This window comes from Tetrao urogallus (genome assembly GCF_951394365.1).
Source record: "Tetrao urogallus genome assembly, chromosome: 10".
Classification (NCBI taxonomy): domain Eukaryota; kingdom Metazoa; phylum Chordata; class Aves; order Galliformes; family Phasianidae; genus Tetrao; species Tetrao urogallus.
This window is the reverse complement of record NC_136823.1, coordinates 13,844,047-13,870,583: the sequence shown is the minus strand read 5'-3', so window position 1 is coordinate 13,870,583 and position 26,537 is coordinate 13,844,047. Positions and strand designations below refer to the sequence as shown.

Genomic DNA, 26,537 nt, shown 5'->3' with positions numbered 1-26,537 from the left:
CAGCCCTCAGGCTGTGATCCCACAGCAGCTTCAGCCCCAGGGGACACCAGGCCATGTACACATCAGTGTGTGCAGGGATTTATGGCAGCTCCAGCCCTGCCCAGCTGCTGCCTCTGTCCAGGCTTGATGCCTCAGTTTCCCCATCTCCAAAGCACCACTGTAATAATGTTTTATCTGCAAGAATCCCGGGGTCTTTGCTGTGTGCTGGTGTCTAATTGGCCCTAAATATTTGCTTGTGAGTACTCTTTTATGACTGATCTGGAGCAGGCTCAAGAAGCTTTTATTTCCGTGCTTGGCTTAATTAGCTTTTTTGAACAGCAAAGCAGGGCAATATCCATTCTTGCAGCTCATCACATATTCATTATTTACATTTCCAGTATCCCCAGTAACTCGGCACAGAAAACAAATAAATGAAGACTGAAGCATATACAAAACATCTGGAGGTGCTGTAATTATTACTGATTGTTTGCAATGCACAGGGGCTCCATGGAGCACTGCGGTGTGACAGAGCCCATCTGCCTGTTAGAAAGGACACTGATATTTTGGCTAAATGGAGATTTTTGCTGCAGTGTGTCCAGCAGGGAGCTCCCCAACCATGGTACCCTGTGATGCTCATTCATGGTTCTCATAAGCTGAGAAACTGATGATGTATAATTACATCATCTTCCATTTCTTATGGAAAAAAAATAAAAAAATGAATGGAATTTTCTTTCTTCATTTTTTTTTCCTCTTCCATAATTTGTTTTGGCATCAGAGGAGCATGTGCCCACCAGCACATGGGCAGGTGGGCAGAACCAAAGGCTTTGCCATCGGGATAAAAGGACCCAGAAGAAGCCCCAAGCATCCTCCCATCCCACATGGGTTTGGCTGTTCTTGGACTCTGAGCCTAAAGGTGAAGCAGTGATGTTTCTGGTTGGAGTCCGGAGGCAGCAGCCTTTGGAGCTCTTGGCCACCAATAGTAAATACAGCTGGTCAAACCAGAGCTGTTGAATAATTTATAGGATGACTCTTCAAAATAGTAAATCCCACCCCCAGTCTGCTCCATCCTTCATCAGATTACGTGCCTGATGAACAGTTTATGAATATTTAAGAAGTTTTACTAAATTAATAGAACCTTGTAAAAACAGTTTAAAAATATCGAGTGAAACATTTGCATATCATTTCTCAGCTTACAGGGGCAGGAAATGGGAGCCAGTGAGTGCCATTACAAATCATTAGCTGGGCCCAAATATGCACATGTTCATCTGGCACCCAGCCCTTAGCAATCCCTGACCCCCCCCTCCCTGCACCCTCACCCTTGGGTGGGATGGAGGTGGAACAGAACTTCTCCATGCCAAGTTTCTGAGGACATCTGGGGTCAGATTGATGGATTTGGTGGAGATGGGGATGCAGATAGGGATGAGGATGGGATGAGGATGGGGATGGGATGGGATGAGGATGAGGATGGGGATGGGATGTGAGGGAAGGGGAAGGGAAGGGAAGGGAAGGGAAGGGAAGGGAAGGGAAGGGAAGGGAAGGGAAGGGAAGGGAAGGGAAGGGAAGGGAAGGGAAGGGAAGGGAAGGGAAGGGAAGGGAAGGGAAGGGAAGGGAAGGGAAGGGAAGGGAAGGGAAGGGAAGGGAAGGGAAGGGAAGGGAAGGGAAGGGAAGGGAAGGGAAGGAAGGGAAGGGAAGGGAAGGGAAGGGAAGGGAAGGGAAGGGAAGGGAAGGGAAGGGAAGGGAAGGGAAGGGAAGGGAAGGGAAGGGAAGGGAAGGGAAGGGAAGGGAAGGGAAGGGAAGGGAAGGGAAGGGAAGGGAAGGAGCCCATTTGGGGCTGGAGACCTGTGCTCATCAGCGTGCATTATTAGCAGCCTCCATTCCTACAAAATCCATTTCCAACAGCTTGTATTTTAGATTTTTTAGTGGTGGGAGTCAGCAGTGCCTGCTTCACCACCTGGCCCAGCCATGATGGCTGAGGGCTCTGCTCAGGGGAACAATGCTTTGCATATATGTATGAACACAGTCGCGCATGGTGAAAGATATAGAGAGGAAGTTGATTTGGGATGCACAGAGAACTGGAGAAAACAAGCACTGCTCCCCATGGAGGCTTTATGGCAGCCCCAGAGATCTGAAGATTTAATGATGCTTGCTTGTTAACAGCCATGAGAGAGCCGGAGAGCCCGGCTGGGGAAAGAAAGGTGGAATGCTCCCAGAATCACCTCCGTAATTTGGATTTTCAAACCAATGTTTATGAGGACATCATTACTGCTGAGCATCCACTGGGCTCAGGGTGTAAAATTCCTTTTATTCATCTCAAGAGTCAGCATTCGCAAGTGCAAGAGATTTCCAGGTGCTTGTCTAGTTCCCAGTTTGTATGCAAATGATGCTGTAACATTTCGTAGGCTGAAAAGCTGATTTTAGTTAGCGTCAGTCAAAGTGTATCAGCCTTGTCAGAACAGAGATAGTTTGATTCTTTCAGGTCATAACAACCCCAAACTCTTGACAGAATATTCAGGCACTCTGAAGACATGATGAGCAAAATGAAAATGGTTTAAAGCATTATTCTTTTCAATGAAGTTATTACTTCGGGATGCACAGCCACTGCCCAGGATCTCCCCAGCATCTCCAGCAAGCTCCTCCTGCTTGCATTAAAGCAAACTGAATTTGCTGGGGTAAATGAGCTGGTGTCAGGGATCAGCCTGGGGATGGTGTGCCCCAGCAGGTGCTGGGACTGGGCTGCCAACAGAGTACCCCAGCACCGGGCTGGTTTGTCCTCTGCTCTGTCCCTTCTGCACAGGCGCAGCCAGAAGCAGCACTGCAGGATGAAAGAACTCTCCAGGGGACCCTGAGTTGTTAAACTGGGCAGGTTTGGGATCCAGGGGAGCTTCCAGGAGAAAGCTGAAAGCTTGCTCATTAACCTCTATTGCCAGAGCAGCTGCTTACCTGTCCTGAACCAGTTACTGTGAGTTTCACATTTCTGCTGCATGCAACTTTTACACCTTCATAGACCACTGCTCACTGCAAAAGACAAAAGAAGCAGACATTGCTCTGCAGTGAGTGCTGAAAGCAGACGGATTTTCACTGACAGAGGCGAGCACAACGTGCTCTCACACACACAGAGTTCTGCATCACAGCCCCTATCATCTCCATGAAGCACCGTGAGGAAATAACAATTTTAATAACAGCATGCATGCACCCCTTGAGCTCTGGCTGATAAGCCAGCAATCAAGTTTCACCGCCACAGAGCGAGATGCCTTGTTATCTCTGTCCCAGAGATAAGCCAGCCCCAGAACAGCAGGGTACCCTTTCCCATCGGCACGTGTGCTCCTCCAGAGCAGGGATTTCTCCAGTACCCACTCCATCACCCTGCAGTCAGAATATCCAAATCCATGCTGGTTCCCAATGTGCTTTCATCCAACGGTCCCGATAACAGCATTGGCTTCATTCTCATCCTGCATTATTTATTCATTGCAAATTTAGCAAATGCGGCCCATGCCATTCCAGCAGGGCAAGCAGTGAGGATGAATTTACTGCTGCAATAATGCTATAATATCCTGGTATGGCATAACTCTGTCCTTCTAAATTAAGCACATGGAGTGGGTAGGTGGTAGAAAGCACTGTTGGACATGTGGTGGTGGTGACTGCAAACTCCGGTTTGAAAACGTGGGGAAAAAAGCCCAACTGTTTGCTCCGTTTTCAAGGTCAGCCATTCTGTCCTGTGCACAGAGAAGGAAATGCTAACACTTCTCCAGCTGTTCCCAGACAACTGAAATCTGCTGCTTAATTCCAAAGGCCATTTGGTCCCCATCTCCAACCTTCAGCTAAAAATGTACTGATTTCTGACGGGCTGAGGCAAGAAGAAAGAACATTTCATGTTCCTGCAGAAATACAGAGACACAAAAATCTGCTGCATCCCATAACTTCAATCCCATAATTAGGTCTCTTCTCATTTCTTTAGATGCTCTGCCCTATTTATCCATGGCTTTCTGACCCTGTTTCTATATCTGGTAATAAAAACAGTATTCTTGACCTCAGGTAACTGAAATCTACAGGAGCTGCACCAACTTTGTATTTAGAAGGGGATGATTGCTGCCATGGAGCAGGACTTGGCAGGGTGGGCAATGGGAGATGGTGATGCTGTGCAATGCCAACAGCTGATGGCTGTCCCTAGACCTGGCACTGGGATGAGAGGCATTTTCTCATTGCTGGTGGCGCTGCCAGCAGAATTCTGATCTTTTTGGCAAACCCAGAGCTGCAAAACATAGGCAGTGGCTGAGCCCTCAGGAAAGCTTGTGCAGGGCATGCAGAGAGGATGCAATCATCCTGCCTCCAAATGAGAGTCAAGATTAATTAACAGTGATAGCCTTCCTGCCCGTGAAACAGTACCTGCTTCCAGCCAGATAGAAGTGGTGAAACTGTGTTCCCAAATGCCAAATCTAAGAATAGATGAGCTGTGTGTCAGCCATGTCACCTTTCTGTCTGGTAGATGTATATTTCGTAAAGGCAGAATATCTGTTGCATGAAAACCAGCCACCTGCCACCAAATGGCAACCTTTGCTGTGCCACAGCATGTTCTCAGCTAACTGATCACAGAATCATACAATCATGAAGGTTGGAAAAGACCTCTAAGATCATCCTGTCCAACCATCCACCTACCACCAATACCGTCCACTAAACCATGTCCCTAAATACTACATCTTCCCTTTCCTTAAATACTTCCAGGTACGGTGACTCCACCACCTAATGCTAACACTTACCACGTGCTGAAGATTGTGTTTCCCAGCAGCAAATGCCCCAAAAGCAGCCTCTGAGAAGAGCACAACAACCCTTGGCCAGGTCAGCGAGGCCAACAAAGAGCATCCAGCATGAACATCTGGCTGTGACAACTGGCACAGAGAATTCCTCCCCTACTCTTTTTGCAGACGTAGGTCTCAGGCCCAATCCCTCCAGCACTCCGATCCCTCTGAGCCCACGCAGATCCTGATACATGTCCTGGTGTCCCCACCACCTCTCTGGGTAGCAGCGTCCTGAGCTTCTGCCTCCTCCCACCCAAGCCACGTGAAGCCTGTGTCCCTGGGAAGGATGTAAGGGGCTCTGCAGTGGGTATAGCCATGGTCGATGTGTCTCACAGCCAGCCCTGGCATCTCCATGGCAACCTCAGGGATGCTCACAGTCTCTGCACGTAACCACAGCTTTCTGAGTGTGCACACAACTAGCAGATGTCATCATGTTCTGCCTTGGTCATCTCTAAAGGGGCAGTGGGGTAATGCTCAGGGAATTAATGAGAGGCAGCAAACTGCTTTAAATACTGTAATTACTGCCACAATTCTGCTGGATTAAAATCAGCCTCTTCCTTAAGATGCACAAAATCTCTCCCATCCCTCGGGGATTGCTCTGCCGATGCTGCTCACTGCAGCCCTGCATATGTTGCTGCAGCAGGTGATGTCCATGTCACTGCTGGCATCCATCCCCCAGCCCTTCCCTTCAGGGAAAGTTCAGTCTTTTGCTGCTGCTCAGGTCGCCTGTCTGTCTCACAGCTCACCCCATGCATCCCCAGCTTCTCCCTCTCTCCCCACCCAGTGCTGTGCTCCAGGATACAGGGAAGAGCCAATTACATCGGTTTTAGGGTTAACGTGTTTGCATTCATATTCCAAGCCTTGCTTTCACATCTATAACTCATTTTCCAACATCTTCAAGCAAATTTCACACTGTTGGAAAAATGTCAAGGGTTTAATCTGATATGTGTGATATTTACTGATGCCACCAGGGAGGGAGATGATCATATCTTCCACATCCCGCCATATTTCTTACAGAGGCGAAAAAACATCAGGAGAATTCTCTGTCTTAAGCCCATGCATTGTATATGCAAATGAACATAAATCAAACCGAGGAGCGCAGACAAACAACTTTGAGTATAAGAGACTCAAGGAAGTTTTTTGCAGTTCATGGTTCTAGGGTTCACAGCTCTGCCAGTGCGCTTTGCCACAGCTGTACTGTGCATCACAGAGCGGTACCTGGTGCCTCGGTGCTCTCCTGTAAGCCCAGGGCACAAAGGCTCTGGTGCCAAGGCAGGGAGGATGCTCCTCGCTGCCATCGCTCACAGAGGAGCCTCTCTGGGTTCATGCATTACACACAGCTATAATTAATGCATGGCATTCTGCTGATAGCCAGATATCAATCAATAGTATCGACTTCAGTGAATTTCGAGCTGAGCTTATAAATGTAATTTAATTTTGCCCAGATTGAAGAAAAAAAAAAAAAAAAAGAAGAAAAGAAAAAGCATGCTGCATGAAAGCAATATTCCTGAAGATTCATTTTGGTCAGACATCCGGATCTCAGAAATGGGGCTTGAAGTGTTTGTGGCAAGGAATATGCTTAATTAGATTCATGCCTGAGAAGTCCCCAGCTGTTCTGCAGACAAACAGAAATATCTGAGATTTCTTCCAGCTCTGCAGAGTCACAGAGATTGGCTCCTCTCCCCGCTGCCCCAGTCTGAGAGATTTGCAGATGTAATTACTATCTGGTGCTCTGTTTCAGACAATACAAGATGCCACACAACCTCTGAGCACAGAGCAAATATCCCAGCATTTTGTTCCATGATTACTTCCACCCTGTTCACTCCAGCAGCTGAAAAAGCCTTTGCTATTTTTTTCAGGCGAAAGGCTTTCTGGAAGTTGGACATAACACACAGTCATTAGGAAATGAAAATACCTCATGTGTTCAGGACGGAAAAAAGAAGAAAGCTTTGTGAGCTTATTAAAAACAACAGTGCTCACCATGCGGATCTTTGAGCCAAAGGAAAAATTCCCTCTTCTCTTCTCAGGGTTGTCAGTGCCTTTGTGTACCCAGCGCCCAGTGCGTTCTCGTGGTTCATCCAACTTGGAGGTAGATGCCAGCTGCCCTGTATTGATGGTGGGGGACTGCAGAGCAGCCACACCTCGACTCCATCATCCCCCGAAGGCTGAACTCACCGATGATAAAGTGCTCTGAGCTCCTGGACCCCAGGGCAAACCCATGTGCTGCAGGGGATTCTCATGCCCAGACGGCACAGCTGGGGTGAAGCCAAAACAAGAAGCAAGTGCCAAACCACAGCCAGCCATAAACCTCCGTGCTTGGTGGGGAAACAAGCTGTGACCGTCCAACTGCTCACATCCCTGGGTCACCGAGTCCAACCCCAGGCAGAACGATGCTGTCTGGGAACCCCAGCTGTGGTTCTCTGGCTCATCCCATTTCTCACCTGCTGCTACCCCAACCCTGGTTTTGAGGTCCCAGCTCCAGCCCTTGGCCTGGGGTGCCAACTGTGGGGCTGGTTGTCCACAGTCCCCTCTCCTTCTCCTTTCTTCCTTTCCTCCTCATTTCTCCCTTTCCTTCTCATTCTCTCCTTTCCTTTTCATTCCTCCCCTTCCTTCTCATTTCTCCATTTCTCCTGCCACCCCTTGGGCTGCTCACTCCACTGTGCAGGCTGGGAGGTCTAAAGATGCTCTATGAATCATGCAGCATGATTGCAGTGGGCCATGTGCTGCTCTCCCTGTCCCCCAGAACGCCGTTTCCCTTTACCTCAAGGGAAATTAAGAATGCTTAAAAGATGACCGCTTTGGCCTTTGAAGCTTTTCTTTCTGATTCAGTGTGTTTGTGCCTTAGAACAGTGTTTCAAATATTGTGGCACTCGGCACGATTTCTGTTTCAGTGACGGGCAGGTAATTGTAATTAGTTTTATCACGGTGCAAATTCAGAATCCACTCTGAATGCTTTCCTTTGAATTGAGTTAAAAGGAGCTATTTGAGCTGACAATCATTTTGACTGCAGTGTGTGAGAAAGACTCCAATTCTAAACTTACGGGAAAGGCTCATTTTACTGCCGGGCTCAGAGTCTGCCGTCTCCGAGCTCGTTGGCATCGCTAGGTGAGAGCCAGAGCCAGAGCAAATATTTCTCTGGGCTCCTACATCCATGCAGTGCGTTTTGGATTACACTGAAGTGGATTCACAAGAGGAAGCCGGGGGATGGCAGGGAGGTGAGCGTGGATGGAGGCAGCGCAGGGGATAACGGAAGGAAATGGTCAAATGAAGACAAAGCAAAGGCAGGCAGAGAAACAGCAAAGGGCTTCAGGCTGAGAGCAGCTGAGAGAGAAAGTTAAAGTTATTTGTATCGTTCTAAGAAGGTTAACAGAGCACACAACCTGCCCCCTCCATCCCCTGCTCTCACCACTGTTATAATGATGGGTACGAAACACGCTACACCTGAAATAGGAAAACAAGGGGTTTAATTATGCATGCATGGCTGCAGCCAGCTCTTCAGACGGGCAAGAGCAAGGACAGCTTTGCAAAACAGCAAGCAAGGACGAGGCTGCCTGCAACTCTGAGAATTGTCATGGAAACTACAAGGAAAGTGGCACACAGTGCCAGGGAAGGTAGGCAGGAAAAAGGCACTGGAAATAGCTGCTGCAGGAAAGCCTCCTTGCAGAGCTTCTAGACATTAAAAGTCAATTGAATCAATTGTTCAGTAATTTTAGACGTTCTTTGAAAAAACAGTTTTTAAAGGGAAAAAAACAAAAGAGTAAAAGAAAAAACCATGTATGGCTCAGCAAAATGTCCAGGAGGAAAATGCTCTCAAAAGAAAAAGAACAAATGCAAACAAGCATCCTGCAATGTCTGTTACATAGGTAGATGCACATAGATTGATACAGTCACACTTGTGTGTGTTTGCTTATACACAGCATACTATATATATGCTATCTATATAGTATTTGTATGGCTATTTGTATAACTGTAATAAGTGTGTGTATATAAATACATAAGGTAGCATGTACATGTATATAGTACGTATAGTCTGTACAGCTTATACAGTACATATAGAGCAGTATTAGATATATATATAGGTGTCATGGTGTGTGTGTCAGGGCAAAGCAGAGGTTGATTCAGAGGGTGAATATCTGCAAAGTGCACGGGCGTTGCACCCTGCTCACATGAGTTACAGGGAGTTGTAAATCACACCACGTAAAACACAGCATCTGATATACTGCAGTATAAACTCAAACTGAAAGGAGGTGACAGCAGGAGAACTGTCTCATTTACCAGGCAAGGTGAATTGCCATCCCCCAAATGCAAAAAGCACACGGGAAAAGGAAAAGTCTGGAGCAGAGGAGATGAGAAATGGAAAGCCAGTGCTGAAAGGAAATGGAAAGGAAAATATCACAGCAGTGCCATGCCGGTGCAGCTCACACGAGTGACCCTCACATCCCCACCTTGGGACTTAGTGCACTCAGGACAAGGAGCATCAGCAGCTTCTCCAGCTAGTTTGAAACCCAAATCAATGGGCTTCAGGTAGGTGCTCTCCAGGCACATGAGCAATGCTCGGAGCCAAACTCCCATCAGTTTTTGAGCAGTGTCTTGCCCTGTGAATCCAGCAGTACGCTTAGACTGCATCCACTCCAACGTGGCATTTATTTTAAAAGACAGCGTAATGTTATACTGCACTCGTGTTTGCATCAAACACTGCTTGCCTTGATTAATACATGTTTGCCTGATTTGCTATGAGATCTAAATAGAAGTTACACGATGCTTCTCAGCCCGGCGCTTTTCTTTGCGTGATGTGAAAATGACCTGTCATTACAAAGAGTGAAAAATAAAACGAGGCTGTGTGTTTGAAAAGAAGCTGTGCAAAAGACCTGCCAAAGCACATCAATATTTGTAATTACAGTGGCAGGTGCTGCTCTGTGTGCACGCACCAGTGAGGGCTGCTTTCCCACAGATCAGCTATTCTTTCTCCCATTTTGCCCCCATCGCCACCAGAGCAGCGCTCCCATCTCTTACAACATGCCTCATCAATACCCAACGCGTTTCCCTTCCCTGCCTTCATCCTGGGATGGCCGCACAGCCATCCCCACTGCTGATCTCCTTCCTTAAGAGATGTCTGTGCCAGAGGCATTGGCACTGGTGCTGAGATGCAGGCACGGGTTAACCACGACTGCTGCTCCTTCCCAGCTCGGCTCGGCCCTACGTGGCTTGGACCTAAGTTCAAGCAATTGGCCGTCACTGGGGACTTGTGACAGCTGACAAATTTGGTTCGGGTTGACCCAGGAGTTTAAAATGCATTTCAGAGCAGACACACAGACTGACAGGCAGGCGGTGTAATTGTGTGAGACTATTTCCTTTGAAAAAGAAGCTTTAAAAACCCACAAAGGACAAAAGTCGCTAATGCACCTCAAAAAAAGGCTGACAGGAGCTAAGAGGGGGAAATGGAGTAGCTCCCAAGGCAGCAGAAGCATGGAAAAATCTTAGAATTTTCGCTCTCCATTTCAAATTATCTCAGTAAAAATGGCCCAACTATAGGATCATTGAATCACATAGAGTTGGAAAGGACCTTTAAAGGTCATCTAGTCCAACTCCCGTGCAATGAACAGGGACATCCACAGCTGGATCACATTGCCCAGGGCCTCATCCAGCCTCGCCTTGAAAGTCTGCAGTGATGGGGCACCCAGGAGGGCTTATACAACACCAACCTGAGGATTTGAGTGAGCTTTTTGCTTCCGGCACGTGTAAAGCACAATGAACTCCAAGCAGATGGCTTATTTAAAGATCACATGATATGTACTGAAATCAATATCCAGATTACAGTGGAGCTGTTTCAGGGAAATAGATATAATTGTAGACATGTGAAAACCATCCAGTCTGGACAAAGACTGGGGCAAGAGGAATCAGCACTTCTTAAAGTCTTAGAAATGAAAAGAAAGAGTTGAAGTGCACGTAATTACCAGTGAGAGGCATTGTAGCTAAGCAGATAAAGTTAATTATACAGTAAAGGAGCATTTCCAGTTGGCGTGGTAGTAATCATAGTCAACAGAGAAGTGCCCATTGGAAGGAATCACATATAATAAAAGCAATCATTTAGTATAAGTGTACAGCACAAATTACCTAAAAAGGCAGAGGCAGATACAGACACACAGCTGGAGATGACAAACCTTAATGAAGATTTGTGGGGTTCTACAACCAATAGAACATCTTAAAAAGCAGCAGATCCTGTCCCGTGTGCTGTATCCCACCGAACCCATCTGCAGGAGGTATTGGTCTCTGCATTCTGACACGGGGGGAATGGAACATATTACCCCAAAAATAAAAGGCAGCCTTTAAGGTTCAAGCATAGATCATATGCATGTGTGTGTAGTACGTGCCTGTACGACCATCACCTTGGTGATGTAACAGGATAAACATGGGAGCAGCGTGGGAGCAGCCCAAAGACACTGCACCCAGGCTGTGGCAGGTGATGGAGCAGAAGAAGAGCCCCACAGCCACCCTGCCTGCCCCTTGGTGTCTTACTGCTATTAGATACTAACAGCTTCCCAGTCCTCTAACTAATGATAAAGTTTAGTTTTGTCCCCCTCGGATGCTAACTCCTACTAACTCCCCCTAAACTGGCTTGATTTTTGTAATACCCCAACTAATATACCTTAATGCTGCAAAAGATTTAAATGAAACGTTGCTCTTCACAGCATCCCCGATGTGCTAACAGGGAAGGATTTAGTGATTTGAAAGTATCCAGATAAATAAATAAAGGGCACCAATTAAAGTGAAACAGACACCCGTCCTATCAGATGAAAAAGTCTGAGGCTCACAGCATGGCTCCAAGCAAAGTTAATTGGTATTACTGGGGTCAGCCTGCAGCTCGTAGTGTGGGTTCTGTGCAAAGAGCTTCTCATGGCAGCACAGCGCCAGGCCTTGGTGCATCTCCCTTTTGGAGATCTTCACAATCATTATGTCAGGGGGAAGTTCTTTACTTTGTGAGTGGTGAGGTGCTGGAACAAGGCTGCCCAGAGGCTGTGGGTGCCCCGTCCCTGGAGGTGTTCAAGGCCAGCTGGATGGGGCCCTGGGCAGCCTGGTCTGGTATCGAATATGGAGGTTGGTGGTCCTGCATGTGGCAGGGGGTTGGAGATTCATGATCCTTGAGGTCCCTTCCAACCCTGGCCATCCTGTGATTCTGTGATTCCACTGAGCTGGGCAGCAGTCAGCTGCAGCCCACGGTGGAGAAAAACCTCCTCCACCGATCCATATGGTATAGAGGATATATATAGGATACAGAGCCTTGTAAGATGAATTACAGTCACCACAGGCCTTGCTGCTTGCTGTACGTATTTGAGAGAGCATCACATGCACGCAGCCAGCTCCTGCACTGCTGGTTATCGCTTAAACGTACATAAGTATGCAAAGTGTGGGCAAATATTTACAGACGAGAAGTGCCGTTTTGTTTAATTAACCAGTGTTTCACTTTGTTAGCAAGCACAACACGGAGTATTGGCAATACCTGCACTCGGGAAAATCTACTTTCTTACTCTCCTCTCATTCCCAAGGATTGACTTCATGGCGAACTGAAAGGTGGCAAACCCAGAAATGGGGGAAGGAGAAGCCTTCCCTCACAGCACGCAACAGAACCGCGGCTCTTCCCGCCGCAGACGCTGAGCGCCACAGGACGAGCACAGCACTGCTGCACGCGCACCCCTGCACGCGCACCCCCGCCCACTCTGCCCCGTTCTGCGCATGCGCACTGCCACAACCCCCCCCACCACGCGCTACTTCCACTCTACGCATGCGCACTCCCACTCTTTGAGCTCGCACACCTCCGGCCCGAAAGGGGGCGCTGCAGAGCTGGCGGCGGCGCCGGAAGTGAGGCCGCCGTTTCCGCCCGTCGCGGCTGAGTCACTGGGCCGCGCCGCCGCCCCGGTGCCCGCCGCCGTCCCGAGCCGCCCCGAGCCCCGCCGCCATGCCGCTGGAGAACCTGGAGGAAGAGGGGCTGCCCAAGAACCCCGACCTCCGTATCGCCCAGCTCCGCTTCCTTCTCAGCCTCCGGCCCCGCGCGCCCGACCCCGCCGCTCGGGATGAGTTGATGGCGGCCGTGAGGCTTCACAGTGAGTGCGGGCGGAGCGGGGGTCTGTCTGTCCGGGTGTCGGTCTGTCAGCAGGCCGGGTCCGTTTGGGGGCAGCCGATTCTGGCTGCCTCAGGTTAGTCCTGAGGCGGTCGGGCGGTCGCGTGTCGGTTGTGCATACCAGTGTCCGTGTGCACGTTTCTGTGCCTGGCTGTAGGTGCGGGCCGTCAGTCCGCCTTGGGGGCAGCGAGGGCTGGGCGGTGGAACAGGGAGGGCTTCGGGCACAGTGCTGTGCTGCCCCGTTCCTGGCTCCCTTCTCGCTTAGCCTGGCTTTTGGAGGTTTTAAAAGGTGCGAGCTGTGGCTGGGCTCACTGTGCGAGAGGCTGGATAAATAAATAGTAAGGAAAGTGCTGAGTTAGAGCAGGTCAGAAAATCAGCAGGGAAATCACAGAATCACAGAATTGTAGGGGTTGGAAGGGACCTCTAGAGATCATCGAGTCCAACCCCCCTGCCAAAGCAGGTTCCCTACACCAGGTCGCACAGGTAGGCATCCAGGCAGGTCTTGAACATCTCCAGAGAAGGAGACTCCACCACCTCCCTGGGCAGCCTGTTCCAGTGCTCCGTCACCTCACTGTAAAGAAGTTCTTGCGCATGTTTGTGCGGAACTTCCTATGCTGCAGTTTCCAGCCGTTTCCCCTTGTCCTGTCTCCACTCACCACTGAAAACAGTCTGGCCTCGCCATTCTGCCCCCCCCACACCTTAGATATTTATAGACCTGGATCAGGTCCCCTCTCAGTCTTCTCTTCTCAAGGCTGAACAGACCCAGTTCACCCAGCCTTTCCTCATAGGAGAGATGCTTCAGGCCCATCACCATCTTCGTGGCCCTCCGCTGGACTCTCTCCAAGAGATCCCTGTCTTTTTTGTACTGGGGAGCCCAGAACTGGATGCAGTACTCCAGATGAGGCCTCACCAGGGCAGAGTAGAGGGGGAGGATCACCTCCCTCGACCTGCTGGACACGCTCTTTTTAATGCACCCCAGTAAGCCATTGGCCTTTTTGGCTACAAGGGCACACTGCTGGCTCATGGCCAACCTGTCATCCACCAGGACACCCAGGTCCCTTTCCGCAGTGTGCCAGGCAGGGCCCACTGAAGCCCTGGTAACGTGCTGCTGGCTGCATGGATGTCACAGGTACCTGGCTGTAGAAGGACCTGATGGTCAGTTGTGTTGTCTTTCTATAACCAAAGCATTCTGGCGTTTCTTTCAGACATGGCTCCATATTATGAAGCACTGTGCAAGTCTCTGGAGTGGCAGATAGACACGGAGCTGTTGAACAAAATGAAGAAAGCTAATGAGGAGGAATTGAAACGGCTTGACAATGAACTGGAAGATGCTGAAAAGATCTTGGGGGAGAGTGAAATCCGAGATGCGATGATGGCCAAAGCTGAGTACCTGTGTAGGATTGGGGACAAGGTGGGCTCATTGCTGTTGTGCTTAACCTGGCAAGTGGCTGAGCACCACACAGTCATTCACTCAGTCCCTCATCTTCCCAATGGGAATGAGAACTGGAGGGGAAAACGGGGGGGAGCAGAACTGGTGGGTTGAGTTAAAACTATTTACTAAGATAGAGAAGAGAAAAGAATGATTGTTACGGTTATAAATATACGTGGATGTGTTTGTGCATGAACGTATATGGATATGTGCATACGTATGGATATATAATGTGCATATCAATTTATATAACGTGATGCACAAGCAGTTGCCTATCACCCCCCAAACAGCAGAAGAGAGTGAGATGAACTCCCACCCCCTTCAAACTCTTCTTCCGCATGATGTTGTATGTTATGGGGTTGCCCCTTGGCCTCTGTCCCAATTCTGTCCCCTCCTAGCTCTTTGGAACCCCTCCTCCCCAGCCCTTCCCTAATAGGAGCTGAGAAACTGGAATGGCTTTGGCTCTGTACAACACTGCTTAGCAGCAACTAGAAACATCCTTGTGTATCAACACTGTTTTCCTCCTAAAACCAGAGCATGAACCTGAAGAAAAACAGTTCTGTCCCAGCTGAAACTAAGGCAATAGCACAGTTTTTTTCATGAAAGAAACACAGTGTTGTAACCTCTGTAACTGGATGGATTTCTGGGAGTGTTGGTGGAAACTGGCTGCCTTGCAGTGGGTTTTTTCTATGGCACAGCACATACGTGGATGGGAGATAGGGGGAGGGTGTTGCTGGAATTAAAATTAAGCAGTGGAAAAGAAGTAGACTGTAAAAAGAAAACACTTGCCCTGAAAAGGGAAAAAGCTGTTTTCCATTTGTAGATGTTGTTTTTCTCTTACCCTGTGTCTTTAGTCAATGCAGTGCAATTGGCGCGCTGACGGCAGATGTTTTGCAGATATTCTGATTGCTCTGAACGTTCTTATAATGCAAATGGTGATTTTGTTAGGAGGGAGCTCTGACTGCGTTTCGCAAGACTTATGACAAAACTGTGGCCCTGGGACACCGTCTGGATATTGTGTTCTATCTCCTACGGATCGGCTTGTTTTACATGGACAACGACCTCATCACACGGAACATTGAAAAGGCAAAAAGGTGCTGTTTGGGTTGGCTGAGTGCAGTAAAGCACTTTTCAGACAAACTGTAGCAAAATAAATGGGAAAAACCCCACCTTGCCATCAAGAAATGACGATGACAGCCTGTGAGACAGAATCGCAGAATGATGGGCAGGTGTTCACTTGGACTAGAGAGTTTCCTATTTCTCAGTCTTTTACGAAGGCAGAAACAACAGCAAGGCTAATGTGTTGTTTCAGCTATTTTTCAAGCAACTTGATTGGACTTTGTAGCCCACCCCCCTTTCTCTCTTCTGTAGCTGTTGGAAGACAAGTTTGGATACAGTACAGTACAATGAAGTGCAGTGCAGGGGTGCCACCTGAACCCAGCACATCCAGCTGGCTTGATAAAGTGCCAGTTTCTCCTCCAGAAGCAGGAGCCCAGTGCCAGCATGTTATGCCCTCATTTCCACAGCTAGCTTATCTCTGGGATGTCAGCATTTAATACTTCACTGTTATAAACTTTTCTTATGACATAAAGTTGGTGTGACTGATGTGATTATTGAAAGTTTGGCTGTTCCACTGGTAACTTCTTTGTGTGCTGCTAGTTGGACAGCTTTGATTTTAGCAGCAAAAGAAGTGGAGGTCTGTTGTTGCAGCTGAAGTTGATGGTAATATTTATGTGCACATCTCAAGGAAGTGTCATTGCTACCCTTGGGAGGTACATGAAACCTAGATTGTTTCTACAAGTTGTAGCATATAAGAGATTTTGCTTTCTCTGCTGGCACGTTATCACTTGATTTACTGTACTTGTTTGGTGTGACTTATCCCATAATAATTTTACATAAGTAATTTTCTTTTTTGTTCTATTTTAAGTCTAATAGAAGAAGGAGGAGACTGGGATAGGAGAAATCGTCTAAAAGTGTACCAGGGTCTGTACTGTGTAGCTATTCGAGATTTCAAACAGGCAGCAGAGCTCTTCCTTGATACAGTTTCAACGTTTACATCCTATGAACTTATGGACTACAAAACATTTGTAACCTACACTGTCTATGTCAGCATGATTGCATTAGACAGACCTGACCTTAGGGAAAAGGTAAGGAAAGCAAGTGACACCTGGTTCCAACAGACCCAGCCTTGCTTTAACCTGCTTATCTCCGGGCTAAAAGGAATCGTATTTAAGCATGCTTTTCCTTTGTTTCCAGGTAATTAAAGGAGCAGAGATCCTGGAGGTGTTGCACAGTTTGCCAGCCGTCCGGCAGTATCTCTTTTCTCTTTACGAATGCCGATACGCAGCCTTTTTCCAGTCTTTAGGTAAGGTTGTCTTGTAAGAGCATTCCAGGTGCTGTAGTGGTTTGTTTCACATCATTCACAGTTTCTGTGCTATAGCTGCAGTCTACAACCAGAGCAGAAAATGCCCCACAATTTAGACAGCAGTGTAAAGTTTGATGCTGTATGATTAAAACCAAACATGCAGTGAGCCTTATGAAACATTACATCTAATTAGCTGGGAAAGACTTGGAAAATAGCTATGGAGCAGCATTTTACCTGAATAACCAGGCCAAATAGGTAAGCTTTGGAAATCTGATCTTTGAAATAAACTAAAGGCCTTGTGCCTAGGGACACTGAGATCCCAGCTTGTAATTGAAGCTTTCATCATTGTTATCATTTCCAGTTTGGTTTCTGTATTGAAAGCTGACCAAAGAAAAGCTTTTCTTCAAACTTTTGTCATTCTTGGCAGTTCTTTTTAGGAAAGCAGAAAATTAGATATTTAGAATAAGCAAAAAGAGCATTTCATTCTGGACTTCATTTGTAGTGCAAATGTTTCCCTGCAGCATGTAGGGAAGAGTGATTCACGTCCTAAAAGTATTCCATGATGACAAGTAGGATCATTAGCTTTGCCATAGTATTGCTTGCATTTAATCACTACTTCTGATTCTAGAACTACTATGGCTTTTACAAACTTATTTTTGTCTGGCACAGGATGCCTTTCACATCCTGAGCTATGCAGCAGAGCAATGTTTTGTTCACACTGATTGCGTATGAACTGTTTGATTTACCTGGATGATAACTGCACGTTTCTTACTGATTAGATTTCTGTTTCTTGTTTCAGCTATTGTAGAGCAGGAGATGAAGAAGGATTGGTTGTTTGCACCTCATTATCGATATTACGTGCGGGAAATGAGGATCCATGCCTACAGCCAGCTGCTGGAATCTTACCGCTCTCTGACTCTGGGGTACATGGCAGAAGCGTTTGGAGTCAGTGTAGAATTCATAGATCAGTAAGTTGTTAAGCTTTTTGAGTAGAATGTTTGTTTTAAACCTACCAAGGTTATGCTTTTGTGGAAGAGATTGGCTGCATTTGAACGTAATGTTTGAGTAAAGACAATAATTTGGTACAGTTTCTCGTGAAAACTATCCCAGTTCTCCTTTTGCTCTGAGGGTCGCTTGAAAAACTATTCTTTAGTGAATAATTCTGTTCTTTATCCTGCTATTCTTATGGACCTTAATAAGCCATAACCTTTAACATTTTAGAGGACAGCATGGTCCACAAATACACCAAGGTAAATACTCACATTCCCACACATTATCTGCCCTGCACGTCTCATCGTGTAGCTTTGCTTGCTTTCTGCTAAGTAAATAGAATCTGCTGTTTTTAACTTAAATCAGACATACACTGCAGTCTCAATTCACAGTTTGTTTTCTGGTGTAAGAAACAAAATCAGATTTAGATCATGATGATAACTGATAGGAGGTGAGGAAGTGCCTTTTACCTCGGCCGTGTGTGTGAAACGCTTTGTTTCGAATGCTTCCACAGGAGCCATTCTTCTCTCATAAAGAAATTTCAGATTTTCTAACACAGAACAGTGTTACAGGAGTATGAGTACTGCTTGAAGTGTTCAGAAATGAATCAATAGGTGTTTCAAGAGGCACCAAATAGCATTCAATTCAGAGGTAAATGTTGCTAAGTCATACTAGCTTTTGTGCTTCTTGGTAATTTATTAGCAACGTGGCTTTGTCTTACCACATATCCCAGGATTTATTATTACTATTTATTTATTATAATATCAGCAGTGTCACGTGGAACACTGGCTGATAAAGCAAAGCAAACAAAACGTTTAGAACTGCTAGGAGACCCTTTAAGTGAATTGGCAGTATTTACATCAGGATGAATTCTGGATGGGTTTGATACCCGAGTGCCACCTCTGGATTTGAACAGCTGAGCTAAATGATGAGACTCACTTAACTGGAGAGTGAGATTTTGGCTTGAGAAGAAAATACTGAGACAGCTTGTATTGGGGTTGTAGGAATGATGGTACTTGTTTTGTGTCCAAGCTTTAACAAGATGAGAATGTATAAGACATCTTCTGAAAACATATTGCATGTACTTCAGCAATAGATGCCCATGATGTTTTGTAACAGCACATCCTGTGCTTGTAGGCCTGTACTTCCTTGGAGAAGTGTTGTTTAACAGTCTTTTTTTTCTCTCTCTTAGGGAGCTTTCGAGATTCATTGCAGCTGGGCGATTGCACTGCAAAATAGACAAAGTAAATGAGATTGTAGAAACTAACAGGTAGGAGGACGTCAATTGCTAGAGGTTACATTTTTACAGCCCAGCTGAGTTCTGAATTTTGATCGCATTTATGTTTATGCAGTAAGTTTCATGAGGTAAAAGATCTCAATTCTAAATGTTTTTTTTGTTTCCCTTTCACAATTTCTAGGCCGGATAGCAAGAATTGGCAGTACCAAGAAACCATCAAGAAAGGAGATTTGCTGCTAAACAGAGTTCAGAAACTTTCCAGAGTAATTAATATGTAATTTTTCTAATGCAAGGGAATGCAAAATGTAGATGTTTAAACCATTTTGGAAGTAACCTATAAATATATTGTATAACTTGGTATACTGTAGGTAAAAGAAAAATAGTAGCGAGAGAGCTCATGTTTTTACTTTCCACTTCATGATGTACACAGTGTTTATGTACGCTGGGGGATGGATCCCAGTTCATTTATTAAATGTCTGGTACAGTTGATCTCTTGTAATATATTTTATTCTTTCACTTGAATGTGTGTGATGCTCAGTGCTTTGTAACAAAGCGAGTGGAAATCTGTACAGAAAGAACACAGTGATCCTTTTTCTAAGACCTTTACATTTGAATCAAAGGTGAAAAGAAATAATTGCCAAGAAATAATAATAGCCAAAAATTTGTCATTTTTTGAGCACGGTCAAGGCAGGATCAATTCTGACATGAGAGAATTGCAGTGTAAGGCAGAAAGAAGAGGCATTTTCTTTTTCTAGAACTGATGCAGAGCAGGGCGTGAAGACTGCAGCTCTGGCTGCTTTTTGGTAACATCTTTTCCACTGTCCATAGATACAAATGCTAAGGATGTTAGATGGCAGTACTACAAAACAGTATGGGCCTTAGGGCCCACTGAGCTGAGGGATTTCCTTTGTGGTGCAGAGGTGAATTTTCCTTTCAGGATATTTGTATTTCTCGAGATGACAGCAGTGTGTAGAACAACAGGAGTTGCACTGGATGATTCTTAAAGACCCTCTGACTTGCCTCAGTGTGATTTCAGATCTGAGTGTAGCGCTTCAATTTCCATTCAATTTCAAGCAGAAGTGATAGGATTTCTGCTTCCTTTAAACAGAAGGTAACTTTCATTTATCTTTCAGTTTCTGATGATAACAGTACATTTTCCTTTGGCTTGTTTTAGCTCACGATTTCAATTTAACTCTGATTGTGTCAGTCTGACCCAATTTGTGGGTTGGTCCTGACACCTATCCATAGATTTATAGCCTGCATGCCAAAGTTGTACATTCTCTCTCGTAATTTAATCCTGTGCAGTTCCTTGAACTACTGCCATTCTCCAATTTCCCCCTGGGAGGCCAACTTAGCTCTGGCACTGAGGTAGTCAGACTCAGATGCTGCTTCCAAGCTGCAGCCTTACAACCCTGACACTTCCCCCCTTGCTCTGCACTCTATTAGCCATCGTTAAGCTGTGAGAACACTAGTCTGTGGGTAAAGCTTTTCTACAAAGCAGTTGAAATCTAGTTTGTGTGTGACTGTCCTTTGGTTCAGCTGTGTCTGCTGGCCTGCAAAGGCTCCATTTAATCTCTCACTGAAGATTGGGCTCCAGAGCTTGAGCTGTAGCCTTGCAGACAACAATGTCATTTGCTTTTAAAAAAAAAAATAAAGTGACCTGTTGGGGACAGGAACGGCTGCAGGTAAGTGAATGGAGCTCAGCTGTAAAGCACAGGATGGAGGAAACTTCCAGCACTGCTAGAGAGCTACAAAACCAAGCAGCAGTGCTCTGTCCTTGCTGATTTGTATGGATTGGGTGGCAGCTGTCAGGGACAACCATATCTCGTGGGCTTGGACGCAGCCTGCTGCCCGCATGTCTCAGGCTGGTTTTCCTTCCTTGCAATGAAGTTTAAATCCGGGTTAATTTGAACAACTTCAGAGAAGGTTTATGAGTCTTCTGAAGTTTGGTGCGCCAGAAGAACAAAAGCAAATCAAGCACATGCTGCTTTTCTGCAACAAAGGTCCCATGCTGCTTGTTAGGAACCAATCCAATAGCTAATGCAGTATTGAGCCAAAGCACTGAGAAAAGCATTCAGACAAATTAAGAGCCACACAGCAGATCATACAAGCCCACGTGTGTTTGATTATTTGTTGCAGCAGAACGTGATGATAATAAAGGCACCCAAATTTGCATTTAAATAAAGCCAATGGCAAGCTCTTCTATCAGCTGCTGCAGTAGCTGGGCTAAGTGAGGGCAGGCTGCGGTGTGCCGTGGCTCACAGGGCTCTGCTGAGCTCGCTGCACGTGTGGCAAAGGCACGGAGCCAACGCCTCGTCCTGGCTACAGGCATCTTCCTGTGAGAGTGGCAGCAGAGGCCCTACTTTCTGTCCACAAACTCCAGGACTGAAGTAATGGCTGGGCTGCGCTCCAGCTGCGATCAAAAGGCGTTTTTCCATGGCAAACCACTGCTACTGAGCCAATGGACTTGCTTTGCTGGGAGAAGCAGCAGCAGAGGGCAGAGGCTCTGCTCACTCCTATGCGGAATTGCAGTGCGGTGTGCCCAGTGCAGCAAAGGGAGACACAGCACATGCAGAGCTCCAGGACACCTCACAGAGTCAGTTACAGGGATACACTCAGCAGGTTTTTCTCTACCTTGTCTGTCTTAAGGGATCCAGCATCCTATTTTAAACGCAGCTGAAAGCAATTCTGCATCGGGTGCAGATGGCTCTGATGGCAAGCAGAGCTCTGCTGCATGACTGCACGTCTCTGGCAGAGCTCAGCACAACCCCAGTGCCAGCAGCTGATAGCAGGGAGCAGGACTTAGGAAAGAAAGGGGAAAAAAACCAGAAGATATTTGCAGGGAGACGAGGTTAAGAACAATCAGCCAACACCACAGTAACACTGCTATTGAAACACTGGTACTGGAAGCAAAGAACCTGCTTACTGCCTGCCCCATTTCTTCCAGCATTCATTCCAAATACTGAAAAATACTTTGTGCTTAGAGCTAAAATAAGAAAAAAAAAAGAAATTAAAACAAAAAGAAGAGCACTGCTGTGGCTGTGGAGTCCAGAGTCGGAGTGCAGGAGTCGGACGGGCTGTGCAGAACTGCACACAGCCTGCCCAGCCCATCCAGAGCTGAGTCGCAGCTCTTTGGTTCCTCTGAACGGTGAGGGATGGTAAAATGAAGCAGAAACATCGGATGCGTTCCATGCAACCAACCTCATTTATTGAAAAGTCCTAATTTTATTGCCTTGTTTAGTAACATGTTTGTTCAACAAACTAATCTTTGTCATGAAGCAAAGCACAACTTTTTCTTATAAATAGTATAAATTATTTTATTTACAGAAACTTGTTACAAAACAAATAGACTATATATTTATTTTTCTTTTAAATATCCAAAGTAATTTTTCTATCCCATGACATTTGTTCATGTACTATACAGCAGCCAACACGGAGTTCAGCTGATCAGATGCTCTTGATTATGTATACAAATTATCAAACTATTCACACATTGTACACAGGAGATTGCTTTTAGAACCAGGCTCAACACCGAGCAAGACGCTTTCAAGGCCTACATTCACATTGACATTACGTAGTGCTCATTTTTCAAATTATCATCTTTAAAACGTAAAATATCTCGCACAAAATGTAAAAATGATTATTTTCTGCTCAACAGCGAAACGTGAAGAATCTTTCCAAGCCCAATTCCCTCCTCCGGGACAGAATGAGTGAGAGATAAGAGAAGATTCCTTGGCAAGAGAACTCTTACAGGAAGACAAACTGCCTTAGAAATGTCATTTGGAAATCACATCTTTATTTCTGAGTGGTGTCGAGAGGTACTTACTGGGTTTTTGTTTTCCCTTCCCGGAATATGGACTTTTGGGAACATTTCCTAAGTTGTTTCACTTATGGATGAATAATCCCCCATCCCCTTCCTGCCCCAAATGACACAGTTCAATCCACTGCTGGTTAAAGGAAGCCCACGCTCCGAACTCTTGGCGCTACTCCCGCTCTGCACTACTAATGGGATTGTTCCAGCACAAGGTACTCCAATGGAAACATCGCACAAAAGTCACCAGCACTGTTTGCTTTTCTGCCATCAATCCATCTCAACAACTTCAGAAAATATATATATAAACGTGTATGTATATATATGTACACACACATATACACACACACATCTATTATATATAGGTGGAAAAAGCAAGCTCCGAGATTTCAACTGAACATTCAAGTCATTTAAGGAGAAGCTGTCTCAGCAGTCCGAGCTCAGATCGAGTTATATCAGGCACTTTCAGTTTTTCCTTTAGTTTGAAACCACGTGAGACCCACACGGACGCACACACCAACGCAAAGCAAGGAAAGCAGTGTGTCACTAAACGGAGTCCTCTGGAGTCAGGCAACCGAAAAGCAACGCCGGAGCGAGGGACGTGGCAGGGATGTGGCTCCAGGCACGTGGAGGCATCCCTTGAGTTGCAAAGTAGGCATGTTGCTATTGGCTTGGCAGTGAACCACTTCAAATTATATATATATATATACACACACATATATATATATATATATATATATATAACAGAAAAGGTATTTGCTTTTTCTTTTTTTTTGCCTTTTTTTTTTTAATTAATTAATAAATAAATACTAGATGATCTCAATTGTACCAAAACTGGATATCAGAAAAAAAGACCTGTGCAAAAATACATATTTAAATATGTACAATCAATTAACAAAATACGTCTTCTGAAATAGGGATACTTCAATATTTATAATAGAACAAGAAATTCCAAAATAAAGATACAAAAGTATGTTTTTCTTTTTCTTGTATAATTCTTTGTTCATCATTGCAGCAATGTTTTTAGGTTAAGAAAACTGCAGGAGTCATAACGAGAAGTCGGAAAGACTATAAAAAGTGTATCTCTTAAATTAATACCAAAATCTGTCTAGAAACAACCCAGCCACTGCAAATTCATTTTTGCTAGGAAAATTGATTTTCAGCTTCCTTTGTTATTTACAGTCAGAACCAGGGGACAGTAGAAGCTCCGGGAACAACGCTCTGCTTGTAGCCGACATCTCACACAGCACACGGAGGCAGCTCCATGCCCACAGGCACACAGACCCGCAGTGCTGCAGCCCGCTCTTCCAGCAGCTTCCAGCCTGGCTCTGCTCTCCCTTCCTGTGCTGCCGGAGGAGCACGAGTCTGCCATTTTGCTTTTGGATCAACAGAACCTTATGAACCTCATGAACGAGTTTGGTTGCAAACTCACGAGATTCCGTGCTTGCCAAATTGTCTCCTTTGTATTTAGAAGAGTCGAATCGCACTTGTGACTGAGACCGTCCCAAAGTGACATTTCTGCCCCAGAGATTTCCTCGCAGCATGGATTTGATTCCACGCGTGCGGGACTGAATGGTGCATTTTGATTTCTCTTTGTGGCGTAATACTTTGGTTCCTTTCACGTTAAACCCATCACAGTTCCAACAATCCTTTCAGTAGGGCGCCTTATTAATCACAAATCCTTCTGTTCCTGAAAAGTTGCGTGGGATTTTGTTTTTAAATTAAAGTTTGCATAATAAGAGTCTATAACACGTCGCTTTCTAAGAGTGATCTCTTGTATCCATTCAGAAGCTCAAGTGTCTGCATAGAGGCTGCTTGCTTTGCCATACAACACCAGTTCTGGAGCAAGTCCAGGTGAAACTGAAAGCATCGTCAGGTAAACAACTCAGCGACTGCTACTGGTAGTGGCTTTGGATTCCCTGATGTACAACTTGCCACCGAAATGGGGAAGGCTGGGCAACGGGAACAACGTGACAGGCTCAGATTGTCTGTTCTCAGCGACAGCTGGTGCCCCTTTAAGGCAGAAAAATGTCTTCTTGGTCAATACTTTGCTTGCCTTGGCTTTGCCCCTTCAGAAAAGTTCAGTCTGTTTTGAGACTTTACCTAAAAACTTAACAAAAGAACCCCGACGAACCAAACCCCAATACAACGAGCCCTTGAATTCACTTCTGAGGTGTTCTGAAGCAACACAAAACGTTTCCTGCAGACTGAGAGGGTGCACAGAACCGTGCAGAGCCCCCGACTCACAGTGCCAGGCAGGAGCACAACGGCTGCAATGCGCACAGCTGCACCTGACGTGGAACTCAGCTGTCATCCGCTCCCCAGTTTTGGGGAAATAAAATAAAATCTGAGTGGTTGAAAGCATCAACGCTTCGGTTCTACAAAGAAGGCATAAAATAAGTGACTTTTATTATTATTATTATTACTATTTTTTAGAAAATATTTAAATAGTTTAAATACTTCACTTTAAAAGGGCTATTTTTTTTTTTTTACAGGCTGGAAGGCCAAGCCAGCCTAACGTAACCAACACGGTTGTTATTTTACAAATAACAAAGGTTGATGGCATACAGTAAAGGTCAAGAAATACGTTCTTTGGGCACATAGTTCTAGAGGTTATTTGCCTTTGCTTCGTATTTTTGGACTGCTTAAAAAACATTTAACTTCTTCTGCAATCAGATCTTATCCAAAAGAATAAAAAATAATTTCTGTATCACCCAAGCACAACATTTTTATACTTGCTTTCTGAGCCATGGCCTCAAACAAGTTTTTGCTGTTTACTGTTCCTGTTGGTGTTTTAACGTTTGTTTTTAAACTCCTGATACCTTCTTACCCCAAATCACTTGCAAAAGGCTGGGCAAAACGCAGACTGCTTGTTTGAATTGTGCTATTTTTATATTCCATTAAAGGAACATTGCTATAAAAACACTAAAGCCATATTCCCTTCTCGAGGGCTTCTTTCCATTGTGCCTCACGCATTTGTGCCCCTTGTTGTGGGGTCCCCTCTGCTGACAGTGTCCACCTGGCAGCTATCACCTACAAAAGACACCATCAGTATAAAAATAAGTCCACAGTAATGTTTATTTCCCCCCCAGAAAACATTCCTTTGCCCAGCCAATCTATGTCAAATAGTGGCAAGATGATGTACTCCTGTAAGTAAATCTCACAGATTCGTAGCAAACTAGTCCAGACCACCGTTAACACTGATAAGAGCAATTATGTGGCTGAACTTCATCCAGTGTCCATTTCTAGTATTTTCACTGCTACAGACATGGCTTCAGGGAAATTCCTTGTTTGAATGACAGTCCAGTAGATTTCCACACCTGAGGACCATGGGAAGCTGGGAAAACTCAAGGCATCTTGGAGTCCAGAATTCCAGATGGAGGTTTTGCTTGTAGTGAAAACTGTCCAGTTCTTTTCTCACCATGGTATATTCAGCTATCAGGGACGTGCCTTTGGCTTTTGAGCAAATAAATGGGAGAGAAGTATGAGTGAGCCAGGCTGTTATAGCAGGAGCTCCTAAAATACATTTTCTGGATATTGAGAGCATATTCTGGGGAGAATCAGCAGGCATAATCTGACACACCACTCATACGCAGTTGGCTCATCTGAAACTTCACAATGCTCAAGCTAGTGCTTTCTCAAGTTAGAGTGGTTTTGGACATGACTTCCTTCCTCCAAATTGCATTTTTCCTTTATTTCTTATTGCAGTTGAAGTAACAACTGTTAGCTAAGCCCAAAAATAAGGTTCAGTCAAATAAATGATTGTTTGTTATCTTAAACACAAGTGGTGAAAGTCTTCTTCACAGCTGAAACTCTA

At 45.6% G+C, this 26,537-nt stretch overlaps 2 protein-coding genes across 3 annotated transcripts in view; one reads left to right on the top strand and one right to left on the bottom strand.

Moving 5' to 3' along the window:
* Positions 1 to 12,726: 12,726 nt before the first annotated feature.
* PSMD6 (proteasome 26S subunit, non-ATPase 6) lies at positions 12,727 to 19,381 on the top strand (the record flags this gene model as incomplete). Its single annotated transcript, XM_079540110.1, has 8 exons — positions 12,727 to 12,871; positions 14,094 to 14,299; positions 15,266 to 15,411; positions 16,245 to 16,464; positions 16,574 to 16,682; positions 17,482 to 17,650; positions 18,865 to 18,942; positions 19,091 to 19,381. The coding sequence occupies 8 exons, from the start codon at positions 12,727 to 12,729 to the stop codon at positions 19,185 to 19,187; spliced, it is 1,170 nt and encodes a 389-aa protein (XP_079396236.1). The 3' UTR covers positions 19,188 to 19,381.
* Positions 19,382 to 26,158: 6,777 nt separating this feature from the next.
* ATXN7 (ataxin 7) overlaps positions 26,159 to 26,537 on the bottom strand; it is a gene marked incomplete at both ends in the record, with an annotated part of 53,382 nt that continues 53,003 nt past the window's right edge. For both annotated transcript variants that reach the window (XM_079540312.1, XM_079540313.1), the window contains one exon: positions 26,159 to 26,176. In XM_079540312.1, the coding sequence (XP_079396438.1) occupies positions 26,159 to 26,176 (18 nt within the window). The remainder of the gene's footprint in view (positions 26,177 to 26,537) is intronic.